Source organism: Pteropus vampyrus, unplaced genomic scaffold, assembly GCF_000151845.1.
Source record: "Pteropus vampyrus isolate Shadow unplaced genomic scaffold, Pvam_2.0 Scaffold19, whole genome shotgun sequence".
NCBI classification, from domain to species: Eukaryota; Metazoa; Chordata; class Mammalia; order Chiroptera; family Pteropodidae; genus Pteropus; species Pteropus vampyrus.
In genome coordinates, this window is record NW_011888800.1 from 11,798,283 (window position 1) to 11,820,145 (window position 21,863).

General features: G+C 40.2%; 1 protein-coding gene across 1 annotated transcript in view; it reads left to right on the forward strand.

The window, feature by feature from the left end:
• Positions 1–21,863, forward strand: part of SEMA6D (semaphorin 6D) — a 56,891-nt gene that overhangs the window by 28,144 nt on the left and 6,884 nt on the right. Inside the window, exons 2-14 of the mRNA XM_011355174.2 lie at positions 15,650–15,812; positions 16,202–16,313; positions 16,870–16,930; positions 17,047–17,109; positions 17,218–17,319; positions 17,551–17,641; positions 18,089–18,208; positions 18,911–18,999; positions 19,721–19,938; positions 20,048–20,179; positions 20,494–20,649; positions 20,741–20,914; positions 21,671–21,811. Of these exons, the coding sequence (XP_011353476.1) occupies positions 15,704–15,812; positions 16,202–16,313; positions 16,870–16,930; positions 17,047–17,109; positions 17,218–17,319; positions 17,551–17,641; positions 18,089–18,208; positions 18,911–18,999; positions 19,721–19,938; positions 20,048–20,179; positions 20,494–20,649; positions 20,741–20,914; positions 21,671–21,811 (1,568 nt within the window). The 5' untranslated portion in view covers positions 15,650–15,703. The remainder of the gene's footprint in view (positions 1–15,649; positions 15,813–16,201; positions 16,314–16,869; positions 16,931–17,046; positions 17,110–17,217; positions 17,320–17,550; positions 17,642–18,088; positions 18,209–18,910; positions 19,000–19,720; positions 19,939–20,047; positions 20,180–20,493; positions 20,650–20,740; positions 20,915–21,670; positions 21,812–21,863) is intronic.

The following is a 21,863-nucleotide window of genomic DNA, read 5'->3' on the forward strand; positions in this document are numbered from 1 at the left end:
GCCAGGGAACTTTTGATTAGAGCATCTCTGGAAGCGGTGCCCCCCACCCCTGTTGGGTCAAGGGTTGTGCCTGTGTTACTGGCTGCCTCTCCTTGAGATCCCAAAACCTCAAAGGTGCTCTGGGACCTTTAGTGTGCACAATATGAAAGAGGCAGCTCTCCCTCTCTCCCCAGCTCGATAGAGATACGACCAGTTGGGAAAAAAAAGTAGGTGGTGAGAGGAAAGCCAGCCACACTTTTCCTTTCTAAGGTAATTAAGCTGATTTCTTTCTGTCTTTCTAACAATGTTCAGACTGTTTGCATGCCTAAAGCAACACTTTTCTGTACCTCTCAAGGATGTTTTCGGTGACTAGGATAAAATGTGGGGCCCCAACTCCAAGACACTGATCATTATAGGAAATGGGCCAGAGAATATCACTGGAGCATTTGTCAGCCCTATATGTCCATCCCACCAATTGCAAAAACAGTGGAAGCCCAAGTCTTACTGTGGTCAGATCAGCAGCTGTAAGAGAGAATGCCTTCCACACAGACTGCAGCGTAATTTTATGTTGGTGTGTGCCTGTGTTCACTACTGCAGACTGTGGGTAACCTGTCCCTAGCAGTTCACCATCAGTGAGAAAAGTGTTCTTCAGAGATTTTTCAACTTTTTTTTTCTTAATAAAGTACAGGGCTGCATATAACAATTCATTCAACAGACAACTATTAAAAACCTGTTTACCAGCAACCTTTTAAAGAATTTATTTATGAACAGAAAGGACAAATTCCCCGCACTCAAGGGACTCAGGGTGTGGGGCTGGGGGAGAGAAGGGGAAATTGAGAAAGTAAAGAAATGTAGTGCACTGTTTGGTATGAGCCCTGATAAAAATGAGCCCTGGTTTTGGTGGCAGAAAGTGGAAAAGAGGGAAAATCCTGGTGGGAAGTGATTTCTGATTAGAAATTGGCCATGTAAAGGAAGAGGAAGGGACCAGAGGGCATTCCAGGTGATGCGCGCAGCACACACAAAGGCACAGAGGCACTAAGAGAGGCGTCATTTAAATGCTGTCTCACACTTGGGCTTCGTATTTGTAAGGTCACTTCTGGACGTCACCGTGCAACCTACTTTTATTTTTACCTGTACAGATTCATTTTGCGCCTCTCTGAGATTAGCCATGGAGGTGACTGAGCAGTGGACCTAGAGACAGATGTTCCAGAAGCCTCTTATTAACAGCCTCACGTCAAGTGGATATTCATTGACTAACTCAGCAAACATTCTCTAAGTAGGTACTGGGTATACCTGACACTATGGTGGGTTATAAAGATAAAGCAGATAACAGAACAGACTTCTGTCCTCATGAGGCTGACATGAAGTTCAGTGGAGATAATAATTTCTGCCCTAAACCTTTAAGGACCGAAATAGATAAGACATATTTGCTTTGGAAAGAATAAGATGCTATAGAAGTGAAAAGCTCATTGCCTAATTCCTGGTCTACAATGACTATCACTGAGACCTGGGAGTCCCTGATCTCTACCCTTACGCACAGAAGTTAATGAAATACCTCCATCAACTACAGACTGCATTTGGGGGCACTAAGAAACCTAGAAGTCCTGGGTATATGGGACCTGAGCTTCCCACAAGCATATCACACAATTTAAAGAAGAAATTGGAAGTGATCCATTGACCTGGGGGAAGGGCTGCATCACCTTACCCCTGGGTCCAGGGACGCTGGAAGCGGTGCTTACAGGCAGGGCCACTTGACTACGAGGCGGGTGAACTATGCATCCTCTACCATTCCATCCGGGAATGTCAAATCCACATTCATAAGTGCCAGCGGAGACTCATTCAGTGTTTAACACATCAACCAGTTTGTACTACAGAGCCCATTTATGGTTACAGATCAGAGGCAGGATCCAATCCCGTCTCAAGATTCAGAAAGTGTACATGTACTCTGTATCCTAGGTGATGCCAATTTTATAGGAAAAATTTAGAAGTGTGAATTAAGAATCGTTTTACTTTTGGTAAAGAACCTTTTTCAACCCAGACACCAAACTCAGAATCATAAAATCCAGTGACTTGGAGGAAGCCTTAGAGATGTTTAAGATTCTAGCCTAACCTCTCATTGTATAGATGAGGAAACTGAAGTCAGAGGAAGTAAATTGGGCTTCTCATGGCCTCTTGGCTCCTTAGAGGCTGAGTGAAGAGTAGAATCCAGATTTCTTAACTCACTATTATCTCCAGATGTGTTTGCTGCCCAAGGTGATTCATAAAGGGAGGCGAAAATAAATGTAGATAAGGGTAATATGACACTTGAAGCATAATTATCTCCCGCAATAGCATTAGAACCACATAGCCCTTCCTCAATGCCATTAGCCTTGAACAGTTGCCTGTTACTCACCCAGTCATATAACAGGTTCCAGGAACCCTCGTATGCTCTTTAAATAACTCATTCAGCCCTCACAGCAACTCTGTGAGGTAGCTGCTAGTATTATCCTCAACTTACAGGGAAACTGAGGTACAGAGAGTTAACCGGCTTGCCTAAGGGCAGGTGGCTAGTTAAGTGGGAAAGCTGGGATTCCTACATAGGCATTCAGGCTCCAGGGTCCATGTCTGCAGCCCTGGTACTCTACTGCTCTGCCTTCAGTCAGACTCCACCCCACGTAGGAGGAAGGGCCCAGCGTTTCTCACACCCTCTGGGTGTCGCGTCGATTTAGTAAAAATCAGCAGTTGGCACCAATTTACTTAAACCCCCATTTTGCCTCTGTGGACCTAGAGGTTTTGAAAGCTCATAGATATCAGATATGGAGCCCTGACAAAGGTCCACAGGTGAGTCACGGTAAAACTGACTCAGTCTAGGCCCTCCGAGAGCTCTTGCTGGCCGTAGAACTCACTTGGGCCATTTATTGTTCTCACTATTAGTTACAGCTTCTTGTTTAGTCCAGGACTGTTGGATTGAACCTAACTCACTGGGGACCCCATTTGTAGCAGTAAGACAACATATATATATATATATTTTTTTTTTTAAATTATATATGTATATATATATTGAAGTAATTATAAACTCACAGGAAGTTACAACAATAGTGGAGTCCCATGCCCTCTTCACCCAGGAAGTGCATTTTAAAAAACAAGTCAGAACTGAATTTTCCAATGGAATGTGGATAATGGTAGTGCTTTGGATCCTTCGTAATCATTCTCCACATTTGCCATAAACAAGTAACTGTTACTATGTTTTCCAATGCAGAGAGAAAATACAAAGGCCGTATTTTTGGCAATTGAAACCCATAGGACTTGGACCAGGAATTCTAGGCTTTTAAAAAATTTTAAAAGACCACTTTCCTTTCTCTGGGTTGTTAGAGTTTAATCCTTCTGTAAACCCTTTGACCACATAAATAAGTTTTAAATCATGACATGACCCGAGAACCTCGGGTGAGGTGGTTCGCAGAATATAAAACGTGAAGACATGAGCTCCTTCCTGTTGTTGTTGGCAGTGATGGCGAACATAGATCACTGAACTCTCATGACATCTGGGTTCTGCACCAGCTTAACCATCCTGGGATCCTAAGTCCCTTAATATATCTGCTTATTCTCTCCCAGGAAGAGTAGCAGCAGCCTATTCTCAGTCTTTCCTTGCTTGAGCATTAGTCATGTTCTTTGAAAACCTGAAAAGGCGCCACGGAGGATATTGAAAGCTATGGCTCCATAGTGGTGACATTAGACAGTCAGGAGAATCAGAACAAACATATTCTACTTCTGTCATCCCAGCCCAAAGGGCAGAGCCAGGCATGGACCCAGGCCCTATTATCCTGAAAGAAATGTCACGTACAGGCCATATGGCAGCCCCAGCAGGTCATCTGGTAGAGTAAGGCAGTGTTCCAAAGACAGGCTGAGTCCTTTGGCATCACATTCATCCCTTGGAACCCCGAGGCCTTCCTTCGTCTAGAATGGTTCCTTTCCTGGAGGCCGAAGGGGAGCAGCCAGGCCCGGCTGGGACTACGTGTATGGAGAAGATAACAAAGGAAAAGGCTTTTAATTTCTCTTGTCACAAGATAGCCTTGAAAGCCTTGCGGTCCTCCCTGAAAAAGGAACACACCGTCGTGCTCATTTCTGTCACGGCCATCTTCGGCTATCTATTGTTTTTCTTTTTTTTTATTGTACAAGGTTCCAATGTTTTATATTTTTTCAAAGCTAGGCCTCATCTTTCTCTCTTAAGAAGTTGGTGTGTTTTGTCATCTGTCTGCATAGCAGATTCTCTTTACTTAGATATAGGGCTCGGCCTCTCACTAGTCTCTTGTGTTATTTTCACTTTAAATGAAGATTGTTTCTGAGACAATTTAGCTTTAAAATATTATCCAGTTTGAATGAGAGCAGACAGGCAAAAACTTGTAGGCAAATTGTCACTAAGATTTTGCTCCGCAGAGCCATGGTTTCTGATCAGAGGTCGAATTCTGTGATCCCTGTTCAGATTTACTTAGAATTTGGCAAAGACAGGTTAGATCCTGTTTTCTTTCCCTTCCTGCTCAGTTCCTTTTAAGTTAATTTGTCTTTGAATTATTAATATTTGACCAGAAGTATTGAAAATTCAGACTGAAAGTAAAAATCTTTAATTAGAGCTGATTTAATTTTCAGGAAACTCCTTTAAATAGCAAGCTTTCTTCATGCATGTAAAATATAATTAAAATAAACATAATTGATCCAACTTTTAGGAAGACATCCATTATACAAGCAAGGCATTAATAAAGGACACAATAGGCTCCAGATCCCACCACATGCCCTTTTCTCCCTCTCGTAGTATCTACTGCCACCTTTCTTTTCACTTCTATCAGAATCATATAAATGTATTCATACTTATTTCTGGCTTATATTATGCTCTGACACTACAACAAAGGGCATCAGCCAAAGAAAAAAATTTCCCATTGCACATTCTCCAGCATCAGCCAGCTAATAGGCAAACCGATTTTTATTTTATTTTTGTTTATTATAGAGTGGAGGGTCAAGTAGGCTTCCTTCTCTACCAGCCCCATGTGCCTTGCTCTTTAATCTCAAGAATGGCTCTACTTTCCTTTGTTCTGGGAAAGCTGCAAATTGAATTTCAGGAATTTCAATGGGAAGTGACAGAAATCACTCCTTTGGCCTGTACTGCCCATCTCTCCTGCATTGCAAAGCTGTTTGTTAATGATTGGTCTGCATGAAAAGAGGTGTCTGTTGCTGTTTCTAAGAACCTCTTAGTTTTGCGGCGCCTTCGGAAACTCAGGGACTGGGGTCTAATGAGGATGTTGTGCCAACGCTGCAGGAGAACAGGGGTAGACTCAAGACTCTAGATGTTTGGGGCAGTGGTGGAGAGATGTTCATGAATGTGGCACCAGTGCCACAGCTGAGTCTGGTCACATGTACCACTTCTTTCCTTCATTTATTTCTTCCTCTATTCATTAAATACTGACTAAGAACCTCCTAGGTGCCAGGCCCTGTACCTGACACTGGAGATAAAGAGGGCAAGTAAAAAGTACTCTCTTCCTCAAGCAGCCCAGTTTAATAGTGAAAATGTGAAAATAAATAACATCACTAGGAAGTGGTAAGTTCCGTAATAGAAGTATTCGCATGGTATCATAGGGAAGCAGTGTGGCCAAAGGAGAGAGATTTGGGGTCGGAGGAAAAATGGGAAAGGAGTGAAGTCCAGGAATGTTTTGAGCTGGTGAGTTGATGATTTCCAGGAAGGGTATTTTTAGGTAGAAGAGTATGTGCAGAGTTCACTGCTTTGAGATCAAGGTGGGGAAGCGCATCAGTAGCTGAAACAGAGAAGCTGGCAAGAATCAGATTGTGGAGGACCTTCTAAATCTTGGAAATGAATTTGGACTTTATCATATAGGCTTTCAAGAACCATGAAATTGTTTTTAGACAGGGAAGTACCATGATGCAATTTGTGCTTTGGACAGATTATTCTGGAGGCTTTGTGGAGAATGAAGTAGCAGTCTGGAAAAGCAGAAACCAGTTAAGAGTGAACTCCAGAAAAATGAAGAGAAAGAATCAATAGGATGTACTGACAGATTGGAAAGGGCAGATGCTATAGAGGGAAGGAATCTAGGATGATCCCCAGGTTTAAGGCTTAAGTGACAGAGTAGGATATTAAAAATAACAGTAACAATAATAATAATAATGGCTGTAATTATTGGATCCTTACCAGATGTAAAGGGTTTGGCAACATGCTTTACATAGATTATTTCATTGAATCATCATAATAATATTAGTGTTTCATTTTAGTCAGGAAAACTTAAGACTTTGAGAGGCGAAGTAACATGCCCAAGGTCACATGGCTAGTGAGTGATAGTACATGAATCTGAACCCAGGTACTCTGAGCTCAGAGCCTGTGCTCTGTGCAGAATTTAGTAGGAGGACAAGTCAAGGTGAAGTATCTTAAATTCAGTTTACATGTACTGAATTTAAATCATCTATGTTTTGCTAAGGTCAAAATATCTAGCCGAGAATTGGACAGCTGAGTCTGGAGCTAAGGAATGTGCTTTGTGCTGGACATGTGGAATTAGGATTTCTCAATTAATTGGTGTCATTGAAGCTGGTGGGTATAATGTTGGGTGCATCTCAAAAGAGCCGGGATGGAACCACGAAGAACCACATGTGTGTGTTCAGACAAGTTTGGGAAGATTGCCGAAAAGGAATAACTAAAGAGATGAGATAACCATGAAAGTCAAAGGTAGAGTTTCGAGTTCTGATAGAGGAATCAACATGATTAAATGCCTCAGAGATAAAATATTTTAAATGACGGTTGAGTTGGATTTGGCAATTAGGTGGTTGGGCAAGAGCTGAAGTTAGACCGAAGTTGGTTTAAAAAATTTAACAAAAAGTGAGAAAATGGAGACAATGAACTCAGACTACTATTCAAAAAAGCTTGGCTAGAGAAGAAAGTGAGAGACAGGGAGATAATAGAGGTAGCCTCAGAATCAGGGGAAATACTATTTGTTATGGGAGCCACCTGAGACGCTGGTATGGAGGGAGAAGAGAAAAAACCCATGGAGCAGTAGGGATTACACGAGGACATTTATCCAGGTAGTAGGGGAAGTAGGATTCTCCCTTCTAGCTCTCAGAAGGACATTATGGACTCAGCAAAAGAAGTCTTCCTATACTTTCAATTTGCCCCCTTTTTGTAATATGAAAAACTCAAGACAGAAAAGTGAAGTGACTTGTCCATGGTCATACAGCAAGTCCGTGACCCCAGATCTCCTGGTGTCTGGTTCCTGCTGCCATTATCAGTGGGAGGAGAAGAATCTTTGAGGTGTTGTTCCTCATGGTTCTGAGTCCCCAGCCATCCTGGGTGGCTCTTCCCTCCTTCGGAATGCATATCCTTCCAGATTCTGATGTGTCAGCACGGCTTCAGCAGTGTGGAGGTTGAGTCAGAGAGCTGCTTTGTCATTTCCTCAACATGCCTTGGGGCAAGGTTTTAGTTAGTTAGTTATAAAGTGTCACTAACATAGCAGTGCTGGAAGCCTCTTCCTCTCACCTGAGCTCCCAAGTTCCCACAAGGAGAAAAGGGCTCAGACTTAAGAGGTGGCCCCTTCAGCTACCTCTTCCTGGCCCAGAGTAAGGGATGATATGTTTGTTCATATGTGGCACCTGGTCCCCAAGCCTGTGTACGGGAGAGAATTGGGTAGAGGTGGGTGGGATAGCAGAAGAGATTCCTTAAATGAAATATCCTACTCTCCCCAGAGATCTCATCAGTCAAGAGTCACTTGCTGAGCCTGGAGGCCAGCAGCTACTGCTCAGAAGGACTCAAAGTATCTTGCCTCAACTTTGCTTATGCGAACCTATATGTATCTGGTGGTGGTTCATCATCCCTTCTCACCTTCTTACACTCCAAAGGTTATGCTGTCAGCCTGTTCGTCATACAGTATTCTGATTAAATACTGATGTTGAGCACTGATTTAAAATCCACAACCTTACACAAAACACACTGCCTAGAATCTAGACATGTAAATAGTATATAAACATAAATATAAACTCTTTTTAAATGGACCTTTGATTATAACCTGTTGTGTCTTTGTAGGCTCCAATGAATAACAATTAACTTGACTTCTCTTTGCTCTTTTTCAATCTACCTAAACCCGGTGTTTCTTTTCCATTTTGTCATGTGGGGCTGTCAGGTGGATCTATAACTTCTGTAACTCCAGGGGCCATCATTCTCATCGACCACTATGTGAACCGTGCACCTTGGAATTTCATGGACAGTAAAATGAATGGTGCTCCTTTTGCTGCTGCTCTTATTCCATCTCATTCTCTCCTGTAGTTCTCAGCACTCTCAACTAAAAGAATTAATGCTGTCTGGGAACAGCACTTAGGGCGTCCATCCTCCCTGGCTCTGCTGCCCTTCCCCTTTTGTTGTTGTCGTTTAATAATATTTTTTTAAAAATCTATCTTAGAAAGGAGTACAAAATGCTAATCTTGCCCAGAGAGATTCAGCAGGGCTCGTGGCGATTCCGAGCACATGACTAGTTCTTTTGCTCCTTCATTCGCAGTTCATTCACAGTTGTCTCAAGTATTGACAACTGTGAGACACGCTTTTCCCCAGGGACTGAGAAGAAGTTTTCTGAGGCTCTGACAAATTAGGAGGACTTAACTAGGCCAAGGGTGGGAGAGAAGAAGGGCCATCTAGAAGGAAGTTGGGGGCAAGGGTTGTTGGAGTTGGTTGGATGACACGTTCCAAGGCCAGAAGTGGAGCCAGCATGGTAGGAGCACAAGTGAAGAGGGAAAGAGATTCAAGACTGGTGGGGACTCAGGACACAAAAGGCCACACTGCAGAGTTCTGGGCTTTCTCTTAAAAGTAATAGGAAATTACTGGAGGATTGTGAGATTATATGTAAAGCCTTATATCCGGAGAAAAGGTAATTCTTGCTTTATCTAGAAAATGAAAGAGAGGCAAACAGGGGACAGACAGAAAGGTAAGTAAAAGGTCAGAAGAATGTGGTATAAAGGAAAGCAAGGAATAGTAGTGTTTTAAAACACTGGGAACACTCAACTGTGTCTAAAGCTCCTGAACAATCACATGAGACAGGACTGGAAAGTACCTGTTGCATTCAGTTACCTGGAGGCCATCAATGACTCTGCTGAAAGCTGTTATCGAGAAAGGAGCTGGAAGAGAGGAAGTAGAAGAATGAGTGGAGGTGGAGAAATGGCAACAGTTGAGAATAAAAACTATTTTTCTGTGTCTGAATGGAAGGAAAGAGGTGATGGCTGGAGGAGGATATAGGGTCACAGGAGCTTATTACCTTTTTTTTTTTTTTAATGAGAACGGCTTGCAAAAATTTAAGTGCTGATGTATAGTATTTAATCAATACAAAGTTATAGAATATTTAGAGAGAGAAAAATATAATCAATGGGTTGTTTTATTTTTTCTGTTTCAAGAAAGGCAGAAAGGGTTGGGTTTAAACAGATGGAGAAGAGTTAGGGAATGAAATCTCCTAAAATAGGAGAGAAGGAAGGAAAAACTAGATGAAGATGCAGATAAATTGATGTCTTTGGTAATAAGAAGAGGAGAGGTATGAAGTTATTATTGTACAGTTTTTATTTTCTATGTGAAGTAGTTAGGGTGCAAGAGGGAAGCTTTCAGTAGAGTGGGGAGAGAAAACAGAGTAAGGTCTTGAGGAAACATTTAAACTTATTGATTTGGGGAGTGGGCAAATCTTAGTAGAGAAACAGAGAATCCTCACAGAGTTTTAAAGTGCTAGTTGTATTAGTGATCAATAATTCTGTGATATTACTACCAAATTGTTCCAGAGTATGGTTGTCTTCACAAGTGTTTGGCTGCTCTAGGGCAGATGCAAAAGGTGAATGGCTGGGATAATTCAAGTTAAGAACTTTGCAAGAAAGTCTGACAGACAAAGGGTGAGGAAGTCTAGAGTACAGGCAAACACATTATTGAAATGATTGACATGTAAGATGGATAAAGTGCTATGTCAAGGTTGGGGGAGGCTATTGAATCAGAAGAAAGGAAAGAAGTTAGTGGGACTGAAGGCCCTGATGAGAATGACAAGCAGTTATGATGAAAGTGGTCAGACCAGCAAGTTGGAAGGACAGGAGATTGGGATCAAAGCACGTAATGCTTGACTATGATTTTTAAGGTGAAGAAGTTATAGCTGATAACAAGTCCCTGAGTGGAATCATGCACTGGAGCTACTAAAATCTTTGAAATGTCTTTCTTAGAGAAGATGACTAGGAAGTTACCAACTAAGCCAGGTTTTTTAAATAAGTTCATGGAGGCCCAAGGTCCAGTAGAATCATTGGGAAGCTGGGAGGTTTAACTCCGCTTTCAGATCTTGAGGTAGATGGAATATGTGTCTAAACATCTCTTTGAGAAGTAGTATATCCAGAAGAGAGCCAGAGGAGAACTTTAACATTCAGCATGGTATTTTTCTGAGTTCTTTGGCCTGAGGATAAATTAGGCCTACTCCGTTTCTGAAATCTCACTGCCTTGGAACTAATATAGCTTTTAGGGAGACAAAGACTATACATACCAATTAATCTATCTGGGATTCATTAATTTCAAATGTGGCCACTGCACTATAACCATAAAAAGAACTTGCATTAACCAACTCTATAAACTCTCTCGCTTAAAAAACTCTATTTTCGTATTTCTTTTAGTTTGGGTCTGCTAACAACAAATCTTTCATTTTTTTTTGTTTGTTTGTCTAAAACATCTTTATTTTGCTTTCATTTTTGAAGAATATGTTCACTAGTAAAAAATTCTAGGCTGAAAATTTATTTTCATTCAGCCCTTTTAAAATGTCAGTCTGTGGTTTACTGAATTCCATTGTTTCTATTGATAAGTCAGCCATCAGTATTGTTCTTGCTTCTTTGGAGATAATATATCTTCTAGCTTTTAACATATTTTGTCTTTGTGTTCAGCATCTTGACTATGATATGTTTAAATGTGTTTTTGTATTAAGAGGTTCTTAGAGTCTCTTAAATGTGTGACTTAGGGTCTTTTATTAGTTTTGGAAAAAATGCAGCCATTATCTTATTAAATATTGCTTCTGTCATTTTCTCTCTCTGTCTTCACTCTCAGGGATTTCAATATGTTGATCTTTTCTCAAGATTCTATATGTCCTTACTCTCTTATCTGTTTTTTTCCAACTATTTTACACTCCCTTTTTTCTGACACTTTCTATTAATCCATCTTCTAGTTGAATTCTCTCTTCAGCTACAAAAAGTATCTTGGTAAACACATCTATTGAGAAGCTTTAGTCATTGTGTTTTTTAGTTGTAGAATTTTTATTTAATTATTTTTTTAATCGATTCTAGTTCTCTGGTCAAATTTTTTATCTTGTCATTGTTTTTTTTTTCCTGGAAGAAATAAACACAGTTATTTTTTAAATCTATGTTGAATAAATATCCAGGTTACCTGTAGGCCAATTTCTACTTTTTTTTTCTTTCTTAGTCATAGTTCTTGGAATGTTTAGCAGTTGCCGTTTGAATGTCAAGCGTTTTATGTAAAAAACTATGTTCTCAGGATGATGTTATTTTCCTCCAGAGAAGATTCACCTTACCTTTTCTACACGTAGCTAAAGAAGGAGGAGATAACATCCATCCAATCCAAGAGTTATCTTAGGGAGATCAGGTTGGAGTTTTGATAAGGTTTGGCTTACTTCATGTCTGCCTCCTCTCCTTAGGGTATAGACCTGCAGAGGTCAAAATGAGAGCCTTTATTTTATTTATTTGTTTGTTTTTTGAGAGCTTTTAGATATTTACTAAAACTCTTTCTTCTTGGTGGATCTTAACTTTGAGATCGTCAAAAATTTGGCTTTTTTTTTTTTTTATCACTACCCTCTCATCTTTATATTGTTTAAGAATCAGCCAACCCCATAATGTGAAATCAGCTGCTGAGTGCAGTGCTCTTTTCCTTAGACCTCTTTCCTCTGAAGGATCCTGCCACTTAAGCCCTGGCTGTCTTGGCAACTCTTAACTCCTTTTAAGAGTTTTCCTCATTATATTTAGATTTTAGCATCAGGAATATATGGGAGAAGACCATATATAATACCAAAACATGGCAAAGTGTAATTATTCAGGTACCCCCATTCCTTGGCTGAAAGGAATAACATAATATAGGATATATTCTTTACTAAAAGTTTACACATAAGGAAGGTGGTTTCCTCTGCCTCCTTGGAGGCATCTACGTCTATGAAGCTGTACCTTAATCCTCCTAGAGCACCTCTACCATTGTCGTGATGGCATATGTAAGCAGTTTGGTAAATAGTTGTACGAAGTGAAAGAGTCAACATTTCTCTCCCTCTTTTTGGCATTTTGGCCAATAAGAGGTAACGGTAATAGTCATGATCCTATTTACTGAAATTTACCAGAGATTTACTATGGACCAGGCTCTATGTTAGATATTTGATATAGATTATCTCATTTAATCCTTAGAAGAGCTTACGAGGTAGTAAAGATAATTATTCGTATTTTATACTTGAGAAAACTGAAGTTTAAAAAGGTTAAGTCTACTTATACAACGTCCCAGAGCCAGGAAGGAAATGGTACAGTCATTTTGGAGTCAGATTATTCTAATTCCAAGGTTTATGTTCCTTTCCAACATTTTGTCCTGCCTCTTGATGGGCCCTCTTTCAACCGAACTAGTTTCATGATTTTACTGAGTCCTGGAATCTTAAGATACTTTTTTAAATAAGGTAAGAGCTATATTGTCTGAGGGAATCCACGTGCAAATCTGCTTCAAGATATCTTAGGTATTTCCAAACGCTTCCTTCCCCTACTCAGCCTTACTTTGATATATATTTTACATTAAATATTTCCACTTATAATTTCTATGGGAAATCTGAAAGTGTTTTTTTTTTATTTTTAAATAAAGCTTTATGTAGGGACAGGAAGCAATTAGTGGTAGGGCTTTATTTTTGGAGGATGAAATTGATGGGGAGCGGGGTATGAGGAGAAATTGCTTACTGCAGTGTCAGATGAATGAGTTATGGGAAATGATAACTCAGCCAGCAGCTTAGTACTTGCCGGTGAGTCAGCAGTGAGTCCATCCTCAGTCTCATTGCTGGAATCACAGCTGTTAGAGATACTTTTCCTGGTGAGGCCCCTCCCTGCCCTAATGTCTAGGGCATCGAGGCTCTGCCCATGTGATGTGAACCATTCAGTTACCTGTCCTGATGGAGAAAGATTCACAGAATTGTCTTCTTGTTTTCATGTAAATACTTCTAAATTTCTTCAGGATTGATTGGTGTTTCTGATAACCAGCAGAAACATCCAGTGACTTTCCATCCAGAGAATGAAGTTTGGGATTAATGTCACAACAAAATTTAGTTCTTAGGGCAACATTTTGTATTTTTACACAGCTTCAACTTTCTAGGGGATTTATAAATGGCAAAACATGATGGAAAAGCAAGGCAGGAAGATACTGCTCCAAGAGAAGTAGTAGATTGAAAGAAGTCATCTCGTCGTGATTGAAAATATGTGCATGTGTCAAGAAAACTAGAACCAAATCATTGTGGTTGTTGGGTTAGATGGTAGGATTGTCGGTGATTGTTTTTTACTTTCTTTTCCAGTTTTGATAAATGGGCTCACATTGTAAAATTTATTCTAAAAATAATCCTTTAGCATTTTGAAATAACTATCCATTTATGTGAAAAAAATTAGTCTAATAGCTTTAATATTTTAGTCTAAAAAATTTAATATTTTAGTCTAAAAAATTAGTCTAATAGCTTTAATATTTTACGACGTCTTTTTCACAACTCCTGCTTAGACTCTTAAGGTCAACGTGGTCAAGTGCATGGTATCCAGTAGGAAATGGGTGAGGAGGACTAACTTTGCTCAGAATTTAGTTCTTTTTTATTCTGTGGAGAAAATGGGATTGTCCACATATTATAGATAAAGGAACTAATGTTCAGAGAGATTGAAGAAGCTTGGCTGAGTCAGTCAGCTAGCTGGTAAGCAATGGAGTTCCGAGTCCAAGTTAGACTGTGGCCAAAGTCCACACTCTTTCAACTTGAATGCAAAACGATGCTGCCCCAGATCCTGCTGGCTTACTGCTGGATTAATCATTCACTAAGAAAAATCGTATTGCTATATTATTCTCTCATTTTGTAAAACTAGGATTCTAAAACTCACTTCTCCTTGGCTTTTACTTTAGTGAGAAAGAGAAATCTTGAGAGCATTGCGTAGTATACACGTACATCTTTGTGTCTGACTTTAAGAAGATAAAAGAGACATAGTAAGCACTTAGTCAAGGGGTTGGACTCCCACAGAATTTGAAGCGATTCTCAGACTCTCCCGTAAAGTTCTTAGATACGTGAAACTAAAGAAAAAGTTTAATGTTTTACTGTTTGGTACAGTAGTTATAATTGACAATTTGGGATGAGAAAGGGTGGTATTGTTGCAAAGTAGAGCTATATGTACATTTTCACAAAATACCCATCCCATTGGCCCAGCAGGGCCTTCTCCTTTTTTTTTTTTTTAATAAATGAGTAACATTTAAAGATTTTTAAAAATGTTTTGACAGTTAATATTGTACAATTAATGCTCTAAGCTTTGTTAAGATATTGATGTACAATATACTACACATATGTAAATGTACAATTTGGTAAAATTTAACATTTTATGCATTTTAACATTATGCATATAGCTATGAAATACCATTTCAGTAAAGATAATCAATATATTCATTACCCGAAAAAGATTTTTTGCAATGCTATATTTTTGAAAAAAAACAAAAAACAAAAAACTCATCAGCTAATTTGACAAGAACCTAGATGGGGACTCAGGTGGTGTGAATCTGGACTCTGATCTTGCTCTAAATAGCTCTATGAAATTCAGTGAGTCCCTTAATTTTTTCAGCCTTTAGTTTTCTCATCTGAAAAAGGAGGAGGCTGGACTAGATGGCTCTAAAGTTCAGTAAAGCTAAGAGGACAGGCATTCTTAGGGTATTGGTTTGTGTCCAAATGGTTTTATGTAAAAATGTAGACTTCCTCAGTGGTCTGGTGGCAGCTGTGCTGCTTCATTCTTGCCCTGCTTTGCTTGACCGACTGATCATTAAATCATTTTATTTCTTGTAATTCTCTTTCACCCTGATTCAAGGTCACTCATGTCATTGCTTCCGTGTTGGTGTTACTAAGCTTAGGGAACTGTTCTACTTAAGAATTTAGGACTAGGGCTTGAGCAATACTGGGAATTTGACAGTGCATTATGCGAAGATCAGATGAGGGGTGACAGGACCATCAGCTCCCCAGATATTTGCGAGGCAGCTTGGGCATTTTATGGGGGCCAGAGGCAAGCTGTACTGGATGTATTTCAGGGCTGGGGGCAGGGAAGCAGATTGGAGTTTAATTAAAATTCTAATCCCAACTTTACCCATCTTCTTGCCAAGTCAGCAGCCAGCATTTTTGTTTGTGGTTCTGGGGATTTTACTGTGATGACATACATAGCTACCTCAAAAACTCTTGCAAATTTGCCTAAAACGTCAACATGCTCACCAGATGCTTTAATCAAGCCTGGCACGCTGCCATCTTTTGCCTGCGTTTTCAGAGATACCTCCTTCACCACGGCCAGTACTCCTGGAGCGGGGAGGGCATTGGAGGGAGCCAGTGGTGAAAATTGAGCAGATTACAAATGAGAAAACAGGTTTATCACAGCACAGAGATCTTTCCAAACTGTTTCTGTTTTCTAGGTAGCTAAGTGGGATTTCTGAGGAGGGGCTGCTCTGACTTCAGCTTGGCCCACCATGAGGTTCTTCCTGCTTTGTGCCTACATGCTGCTCCTGATGATGTCCCAGTTGAGGGCAGTCAGCTTTCCTGAAGATGATGAACCCCTGAATACTGTTGACTATCACTGTAAGTAATCTAAAGAACATTTTCCTTTTCTAAGAAGGAAGCATTTTTGGTTTTGATTTTTCTAACCGTATTCGTTTTTAGAAAGAGTTTTGTATGCCTTAAAATGTTTTGCATGTCAATTTATCCAGAATAACTTCCTGGTGTTGAGAGAAAATGGGACGGTTTTGTTGAGTGCTTTTCTAAAGCAGCCCATATATAGGTTATATATTTTCAGTTAGAAGAACAAGACCATTTGCTGAATTTCATCGTTATTCATTTATATTCGAGACCTGAGGAGGAGAATTTAGTTAAAACCCTTCTACAACTAGTATATACAGCTAATCAATGCCATATATTGATTCTTCAGCTCCATAATCCTGACTGATGCTTTAGCCCATTTTTACTTGCAGATTCAAGGCAATATCCGGTTTTTAGAGGACGCCCTTCAGGCAATGAATCGCAGCACAGGCTGGACTTTCAGCTGATGTTGAAAATGCAAGACACACTTTATATTGCTGGCAGGTAATTTTCCTCTCGTTGGTTTATTAGATTAAAATTCTTTTCTCTTGTGGTACTTGCATTAATGTGTCTAGTTCATGAAAAACTAATATGTGATTGCGATCAAAAATTGCAAGTAGCCAAAAATATTCACAGAGAAGAGTCAGTGTTGTGTACCAGGAACAAAATACAGAGCTAAAGCCTTAAGCGGCGCTGTTTTATTACTGCCATCAAGAAATCATATACTATTCTTTATTCCTAAAGCAGCAGGGGGAAAAAAATCTTTCTTTTCTTTTTTAACTTGGAATTATTCGAGCAAATATTAGAAGTATGTCTATGCTAATACAAGTAGCAGTTTGACCCATGCCTGAAGAGAAGAGATTTCTTTGCTCCCTAACCACAGTGATATATAAAAGCTTCTCACTAATGAAAAAGTACCCTTTGTTGACTTAGTTGGAGACAGAGAAAATCCGAATGATCTCCGAAACACAATAAAGGCAGATCTGTAAAAATAAAATAAGAAACAGCTTAACATTTTTATGCATTCACATGATATGACTTACTGCCTTGTTTCCAACAGGGATCAAGTTTATACAGTAAGCTTAAATGAAATCCCCAAAACAGAAGTAATACCGAGCAAGGTAAGCTAGTGTAGTTGGCAAATTTACTTGGCTTCACTCAGAACTTGGTTACTTCTCCTCTCCCCTCCAAAAGTTTTGGTTAAAAATGGAACTTTGGTTTTGCTTGATTAATGCAGAAACTGACGTGGCGGTCAAGACAACAGGATCGTGAAAACTGCGCTATGAAAGGCAAACATAAAGTAAGTAAAACAGCCCAGAGCCTGCTAGATTTATGCTTTCTGTAGACTTGATCCCACAGTGTCAGCATACGGAATGTCTAATATTAATGTAATTATTACTTTCTCTAGGATGAATGCCACAACTTTATTAAAGTATTTGTTCCAAGAAACGATGAGATGGTTTTTGTATGTGGTACCAATGCATTTAATCCCATGTGTAGATACTATAAGGTAAGTATATTTTATATGATGTGCTTTTTTTCATCAACTTTTCTTCCTTCAGTGGTGTGCTGTTAGAGTTGAATCCCTTATGCTATAACCCAGTAATTTGTATTACCTCTAATGCTATGGAAGAATAAAGACGGAATTCTTCAAATAGAATTTCAGTACAAATAAGCAGCATTGCCTTCAAACAGGTACAGTGAACAGATGTGACACCAGCTATTTACTTTTCTTTTGTAGCTGAACACCTTAGAATATGATGGGGAAGAAATTAGTGGCCTGGCAAGATGCCCATTTGATGCCAGACAAACCAATGTTGCCCTTTTTGCTGGTAAGATCCTTTAGTGTAATGAATAAAACTGATTAATGACATTGAAGGTGCAAAAGGAATGTAATGGAAGAAAAAAGGCTCATAACTAGGATACTACCTCGACAGAGGTGTTTCAAAGTCTAATAGCTATGAAAATTTTTTCAAAAAGAGAAGTGTTAAAAGTGAGCATATTATAATATAGTATTCTGACACTTGGTTTTGTTATTAATTAAGCCAGTGACCCTGAATAAGTCGCTTAACTTTTTGATGCTTAGATTCCTCATCTGTAAAATTACGTAATGTTATGGACCGACCTATCACAGATTGATTATGGGCATCGAGTTTATCTTTGTTTCTGTATATGGGGATAACAGGTGAAAGCATTCCAAAGGGTGTAACACACTACACAGGGTAACACTCTACAGGATAATTATGGTTATTTTACTCAAAGTATAACTTTGGTTTCAGATGGGAAGCTGTATTCTGCCACAGTGGCTGACTTCTTGGCCAGTGATGCTGTTATTTATCGAAGCATGGGCGATGGATCTGCCCTTCGTACAATAAAATATGATTCCAAGTGGATAAAAGGTACCTTTGAAGAGCAGCACTGTGGGATCGCCAAGGGTAGTAGGATGGCCAAGTGGCAACGGAAGCCCTGGGCATCAGGAGGTTCAGTGCATGACTTAATAATTATTTATTTAGAGCAAGTATAAGCTGCTCTGGTTGTGAACAGGGGCATTGACAAGGAATGAAGAGATCAGTAGCCATGACAAGAAAGTAGATTCATCCAGGATTTTATCTTGGGCGACCTCAAAGAAAAGAGGATCGATCCCATTTCTGTGTACCAATCCCTAATTCTAAACGCACATAACACTCCTTGCCCACCCCCATCTGCCTATCCTAGAAAGTTAACAGTGAGAATCGACTAGTTCATATCTGCAGTCATTTTGTTCTTTGGAGTCTAGAAATCAAGATTTTTTTTTATTCTCAACACAAGAGGTTTTCTTCCCTAGTTAAATAGGTTAATGAATAAATCTGTTGAAACAAAGACCTTTGCTATAGTTCAGTTCCCTGTAGGCTTTTTACAGTCTATTAGCTGACATTAAAGACTCTGGGTTCCCTGAAGCTTCAGCTCACCCATATCGGAACTCCTCAGACTCACTGGAGTGTCGAAGTTCTCACTGGCTTGAATGTAGCTATGCGACATCTGTCAGTCTTGCCTAGCAGTCAGGGTCTCATGCTAATTGAATTCTCCTTTAGGAACCAATTTGTTTTCATTTTTTCTTTCAGAGCCACACTTTCTTCATGCCATAGAATATGGAAACTATGTCTATTTCTTCTTTCGAGAAATTGCTGTGGAACATAATAATTTAGGCAAGGCAAGTATGTGCGCTTGACTTGTATTGTGGACTTGTACTGCATGGACTTGAGCCCACTTTGGTAGAGCTGTGGCCTTTGCATGTTTTCGAGACCTCGGTTTGTTTAGGGCCAAGTACAGAGAGGTGAGTAGCTTACCATGTGAACAATTGCCGGAGAACACCAAAAAACAGTCGCTGGAGTGGGAACAGCTGCCTGGGGCCTTGAGAAGGTTTCATTTGCTACAGAGAGTGTTTGTTCTACAGGCACCCTTGAGCTATGGATGCTTCTTTGACTCTTTAGCAATTCATTAATAGTTTATTGTTTCTCTGTGTCAACAGGCAGGATGGGAAATAGAGGCCTGGTTCAATTTCGAGTAAAAGTCCATATGAGTTTAAAGTATTGCCACCCGTTCTATGCCAGGTTTAAGGACGGCACATTTTATTAACAATATGAGAAGCAAAGTGGGAGACAAACTGCAGGAATGGTTTCCCTTAGGCCAGGCAGTTCAGTAGCTTACTTCTTGGGGAGCTTTCTTGGCAGAACAGGAAAACGGCCCTTTTTCCTCACAGGTAAATCTAGTTTACATTCTCACTCTACAGATCCCTAGAGAGAAGACTGCTAGGTTCTTTTGAACTAGATAAATCTTTAGCATTCTTTGTCCCTCGCAAAAAATAGCAGCTTTTGGTTTTCACTCGCCCTCCATGCTCACAGCCCCGTTGCTCTGCTTTGTCCCTTGGGCAGGCTGTCTATTCCCGTGTGGCCCGCATCTGTAAAAACGACATGGGTGGCTCCCAGCGTGTCCTGGAGAAACACTGGACTTCATTTCTGAAGGCTCGACTTAACTGCTCTGTCCCCGGAGATTCCTTTTTCTACTTTGATGTTCTGCAGTCTATTACAGATATAATACAAATCAATGGCATCCCAACAGTGGTTGGAGTATTCACCACACAGCTCAACAGGTGAGAACAGATCCTTGGCACCTCAAAAGATATTCTGGCCTTGCTTGTGGGAGCCATGAACAGGCCCATAGTCACTTGATGGATTTCTGATGGTTTCCCCCCTTTTCAGCATTCCTGGTTCTGCAGTCTGTGCATTTAGCATGGATGACATTGAGAAAGTATTCAAAGGACGATTTAAAGAACAGAAAACTCCAGATTCTGTTTGGACAGCAGTCCCCGAAGACAAAGTACCAAAGCCAAGGTAAGGAAAAAAGAGGAAAAGCGTTTTTCTCTTTAACCAACCCTCTGGCCACTGGAAGCATCCATCCTCAGAGAACAGCTGGGCCAACCTCTCATGCTGGGAAAGGGTCCCTGTACCACGGCACTGCAGACTGAAAGTCAGTAAACATAACCTTTTGAGTGTGAATGTGGAGAACCTGCTGGATTCAGGGAAATAGCATTGCTCCTTGGGTTTCGCTCACTCTGCTATCTTTCTTACCTCTTCTTTTCGAATGGACAGTTATTCCTTAAATACAGTTTATGAGATGGGAAAAAAACACACTGTTTACCTTTCAGGCCTGGCTGTTGTGCAAGGCATGGCCTTGCTGAAGCTTTTAAAACCTCCATTGATTTCCCGGATGAAACTCTGTCGTTCATCAAATCCCACCCCCTGATGGACTCTGCTGTCCCACCCATTGCCGAAGAGCCCTGGTTCACAAAGACTCGGATCAGGTAAGCCGTGTGGAAATGGCGGCCCTCTCCCGTCCAGTACCTTCTCTTCCTGTTGGCCTCCCCCTCTGACTTGGCTCACTTCCTCTGGCAGGTACAGACTGACAGCCATTGCTGTCGACCATTCTGCCGGACCCTACCAGAACTACACCGTCATCTTTGTTGGCTCAGAAGCTGGCATGGTACTTAAAGTTTTGGCAAAGACCAGTTCTTTTTCTTTGAATGACAGCGTATTACTGGAAGAGATTGAAGCATACAACCATGCAAAGTAGGTATATTTTACGAGAATGCTCTTCAGCATTGCTCAAAAATTTCCGGCATTTATTTCTTCTAGTCATTTCCTTTCAGCCTTCTAAATTAGCAGCCTTCTAAATTAGTTTGGCATATTAGTATTTGGGGTTTGTTTGTTTGTTTTTCCTCACTGAAGTGAACTCTAGGTTTGTTGTCTTCCTGAGTCCACTGGAGTTTGGAGGGAGAGTAGTTGATGAGTTTAAAAAGAATTCAGCCTTTGGTTGCAAGCACGCACACACACACACACACACACACACACACACACACAGACACACACACACAGAGAATACAGTTCTTCCAACCACGAATACAAAGGATTATTTGGACCATTTAAACAAGTGAGAAATAGATGAGAGAAATGAAGCAAAGGAAACTAAGGGGAGATCTAGAAACATCTAGCACAGGAAGATTTAAATGCATTAAAACATTATCCTTTTTCCCCTATAGTCTAGCATGGTCTCCACAAATATAATTCTCTTTGATCATCGGAACGAGAAAGCAATCTTAAAAAGCTTTTGTCCAGCCTGAAATTTAACCAACCATGTAGAGCAGAAGATGAATCATATAATTATTACTTCCCAAACTATGTACTTGCCTGGTTTGTTACTGATAATATTCCTTAAGACCTCCCCAGCTCTCAGTAATTGAAAAAAAAACAAACCCCACTTGCCTTGCCTTTGTATAGCTTTTGACTTACTAAACATATGACTTCAAAATGTATCCCACAATATAGGTGTAATGCTGAGAATGAGGAGGACAGAAAGGTCATCTCATTGCAGTTGGATAAAGATCATCACGCTTTATATGTGGCATTCTCTAGCTGTGTTATTCGCATCCCCCTCAGTCGTTGTGAACGTTATGGATCATGTAAAAAGTAAGCTGATGTTTCTTTTCTTACCCTGGGTCTTGCAACATCAAGACCTTTG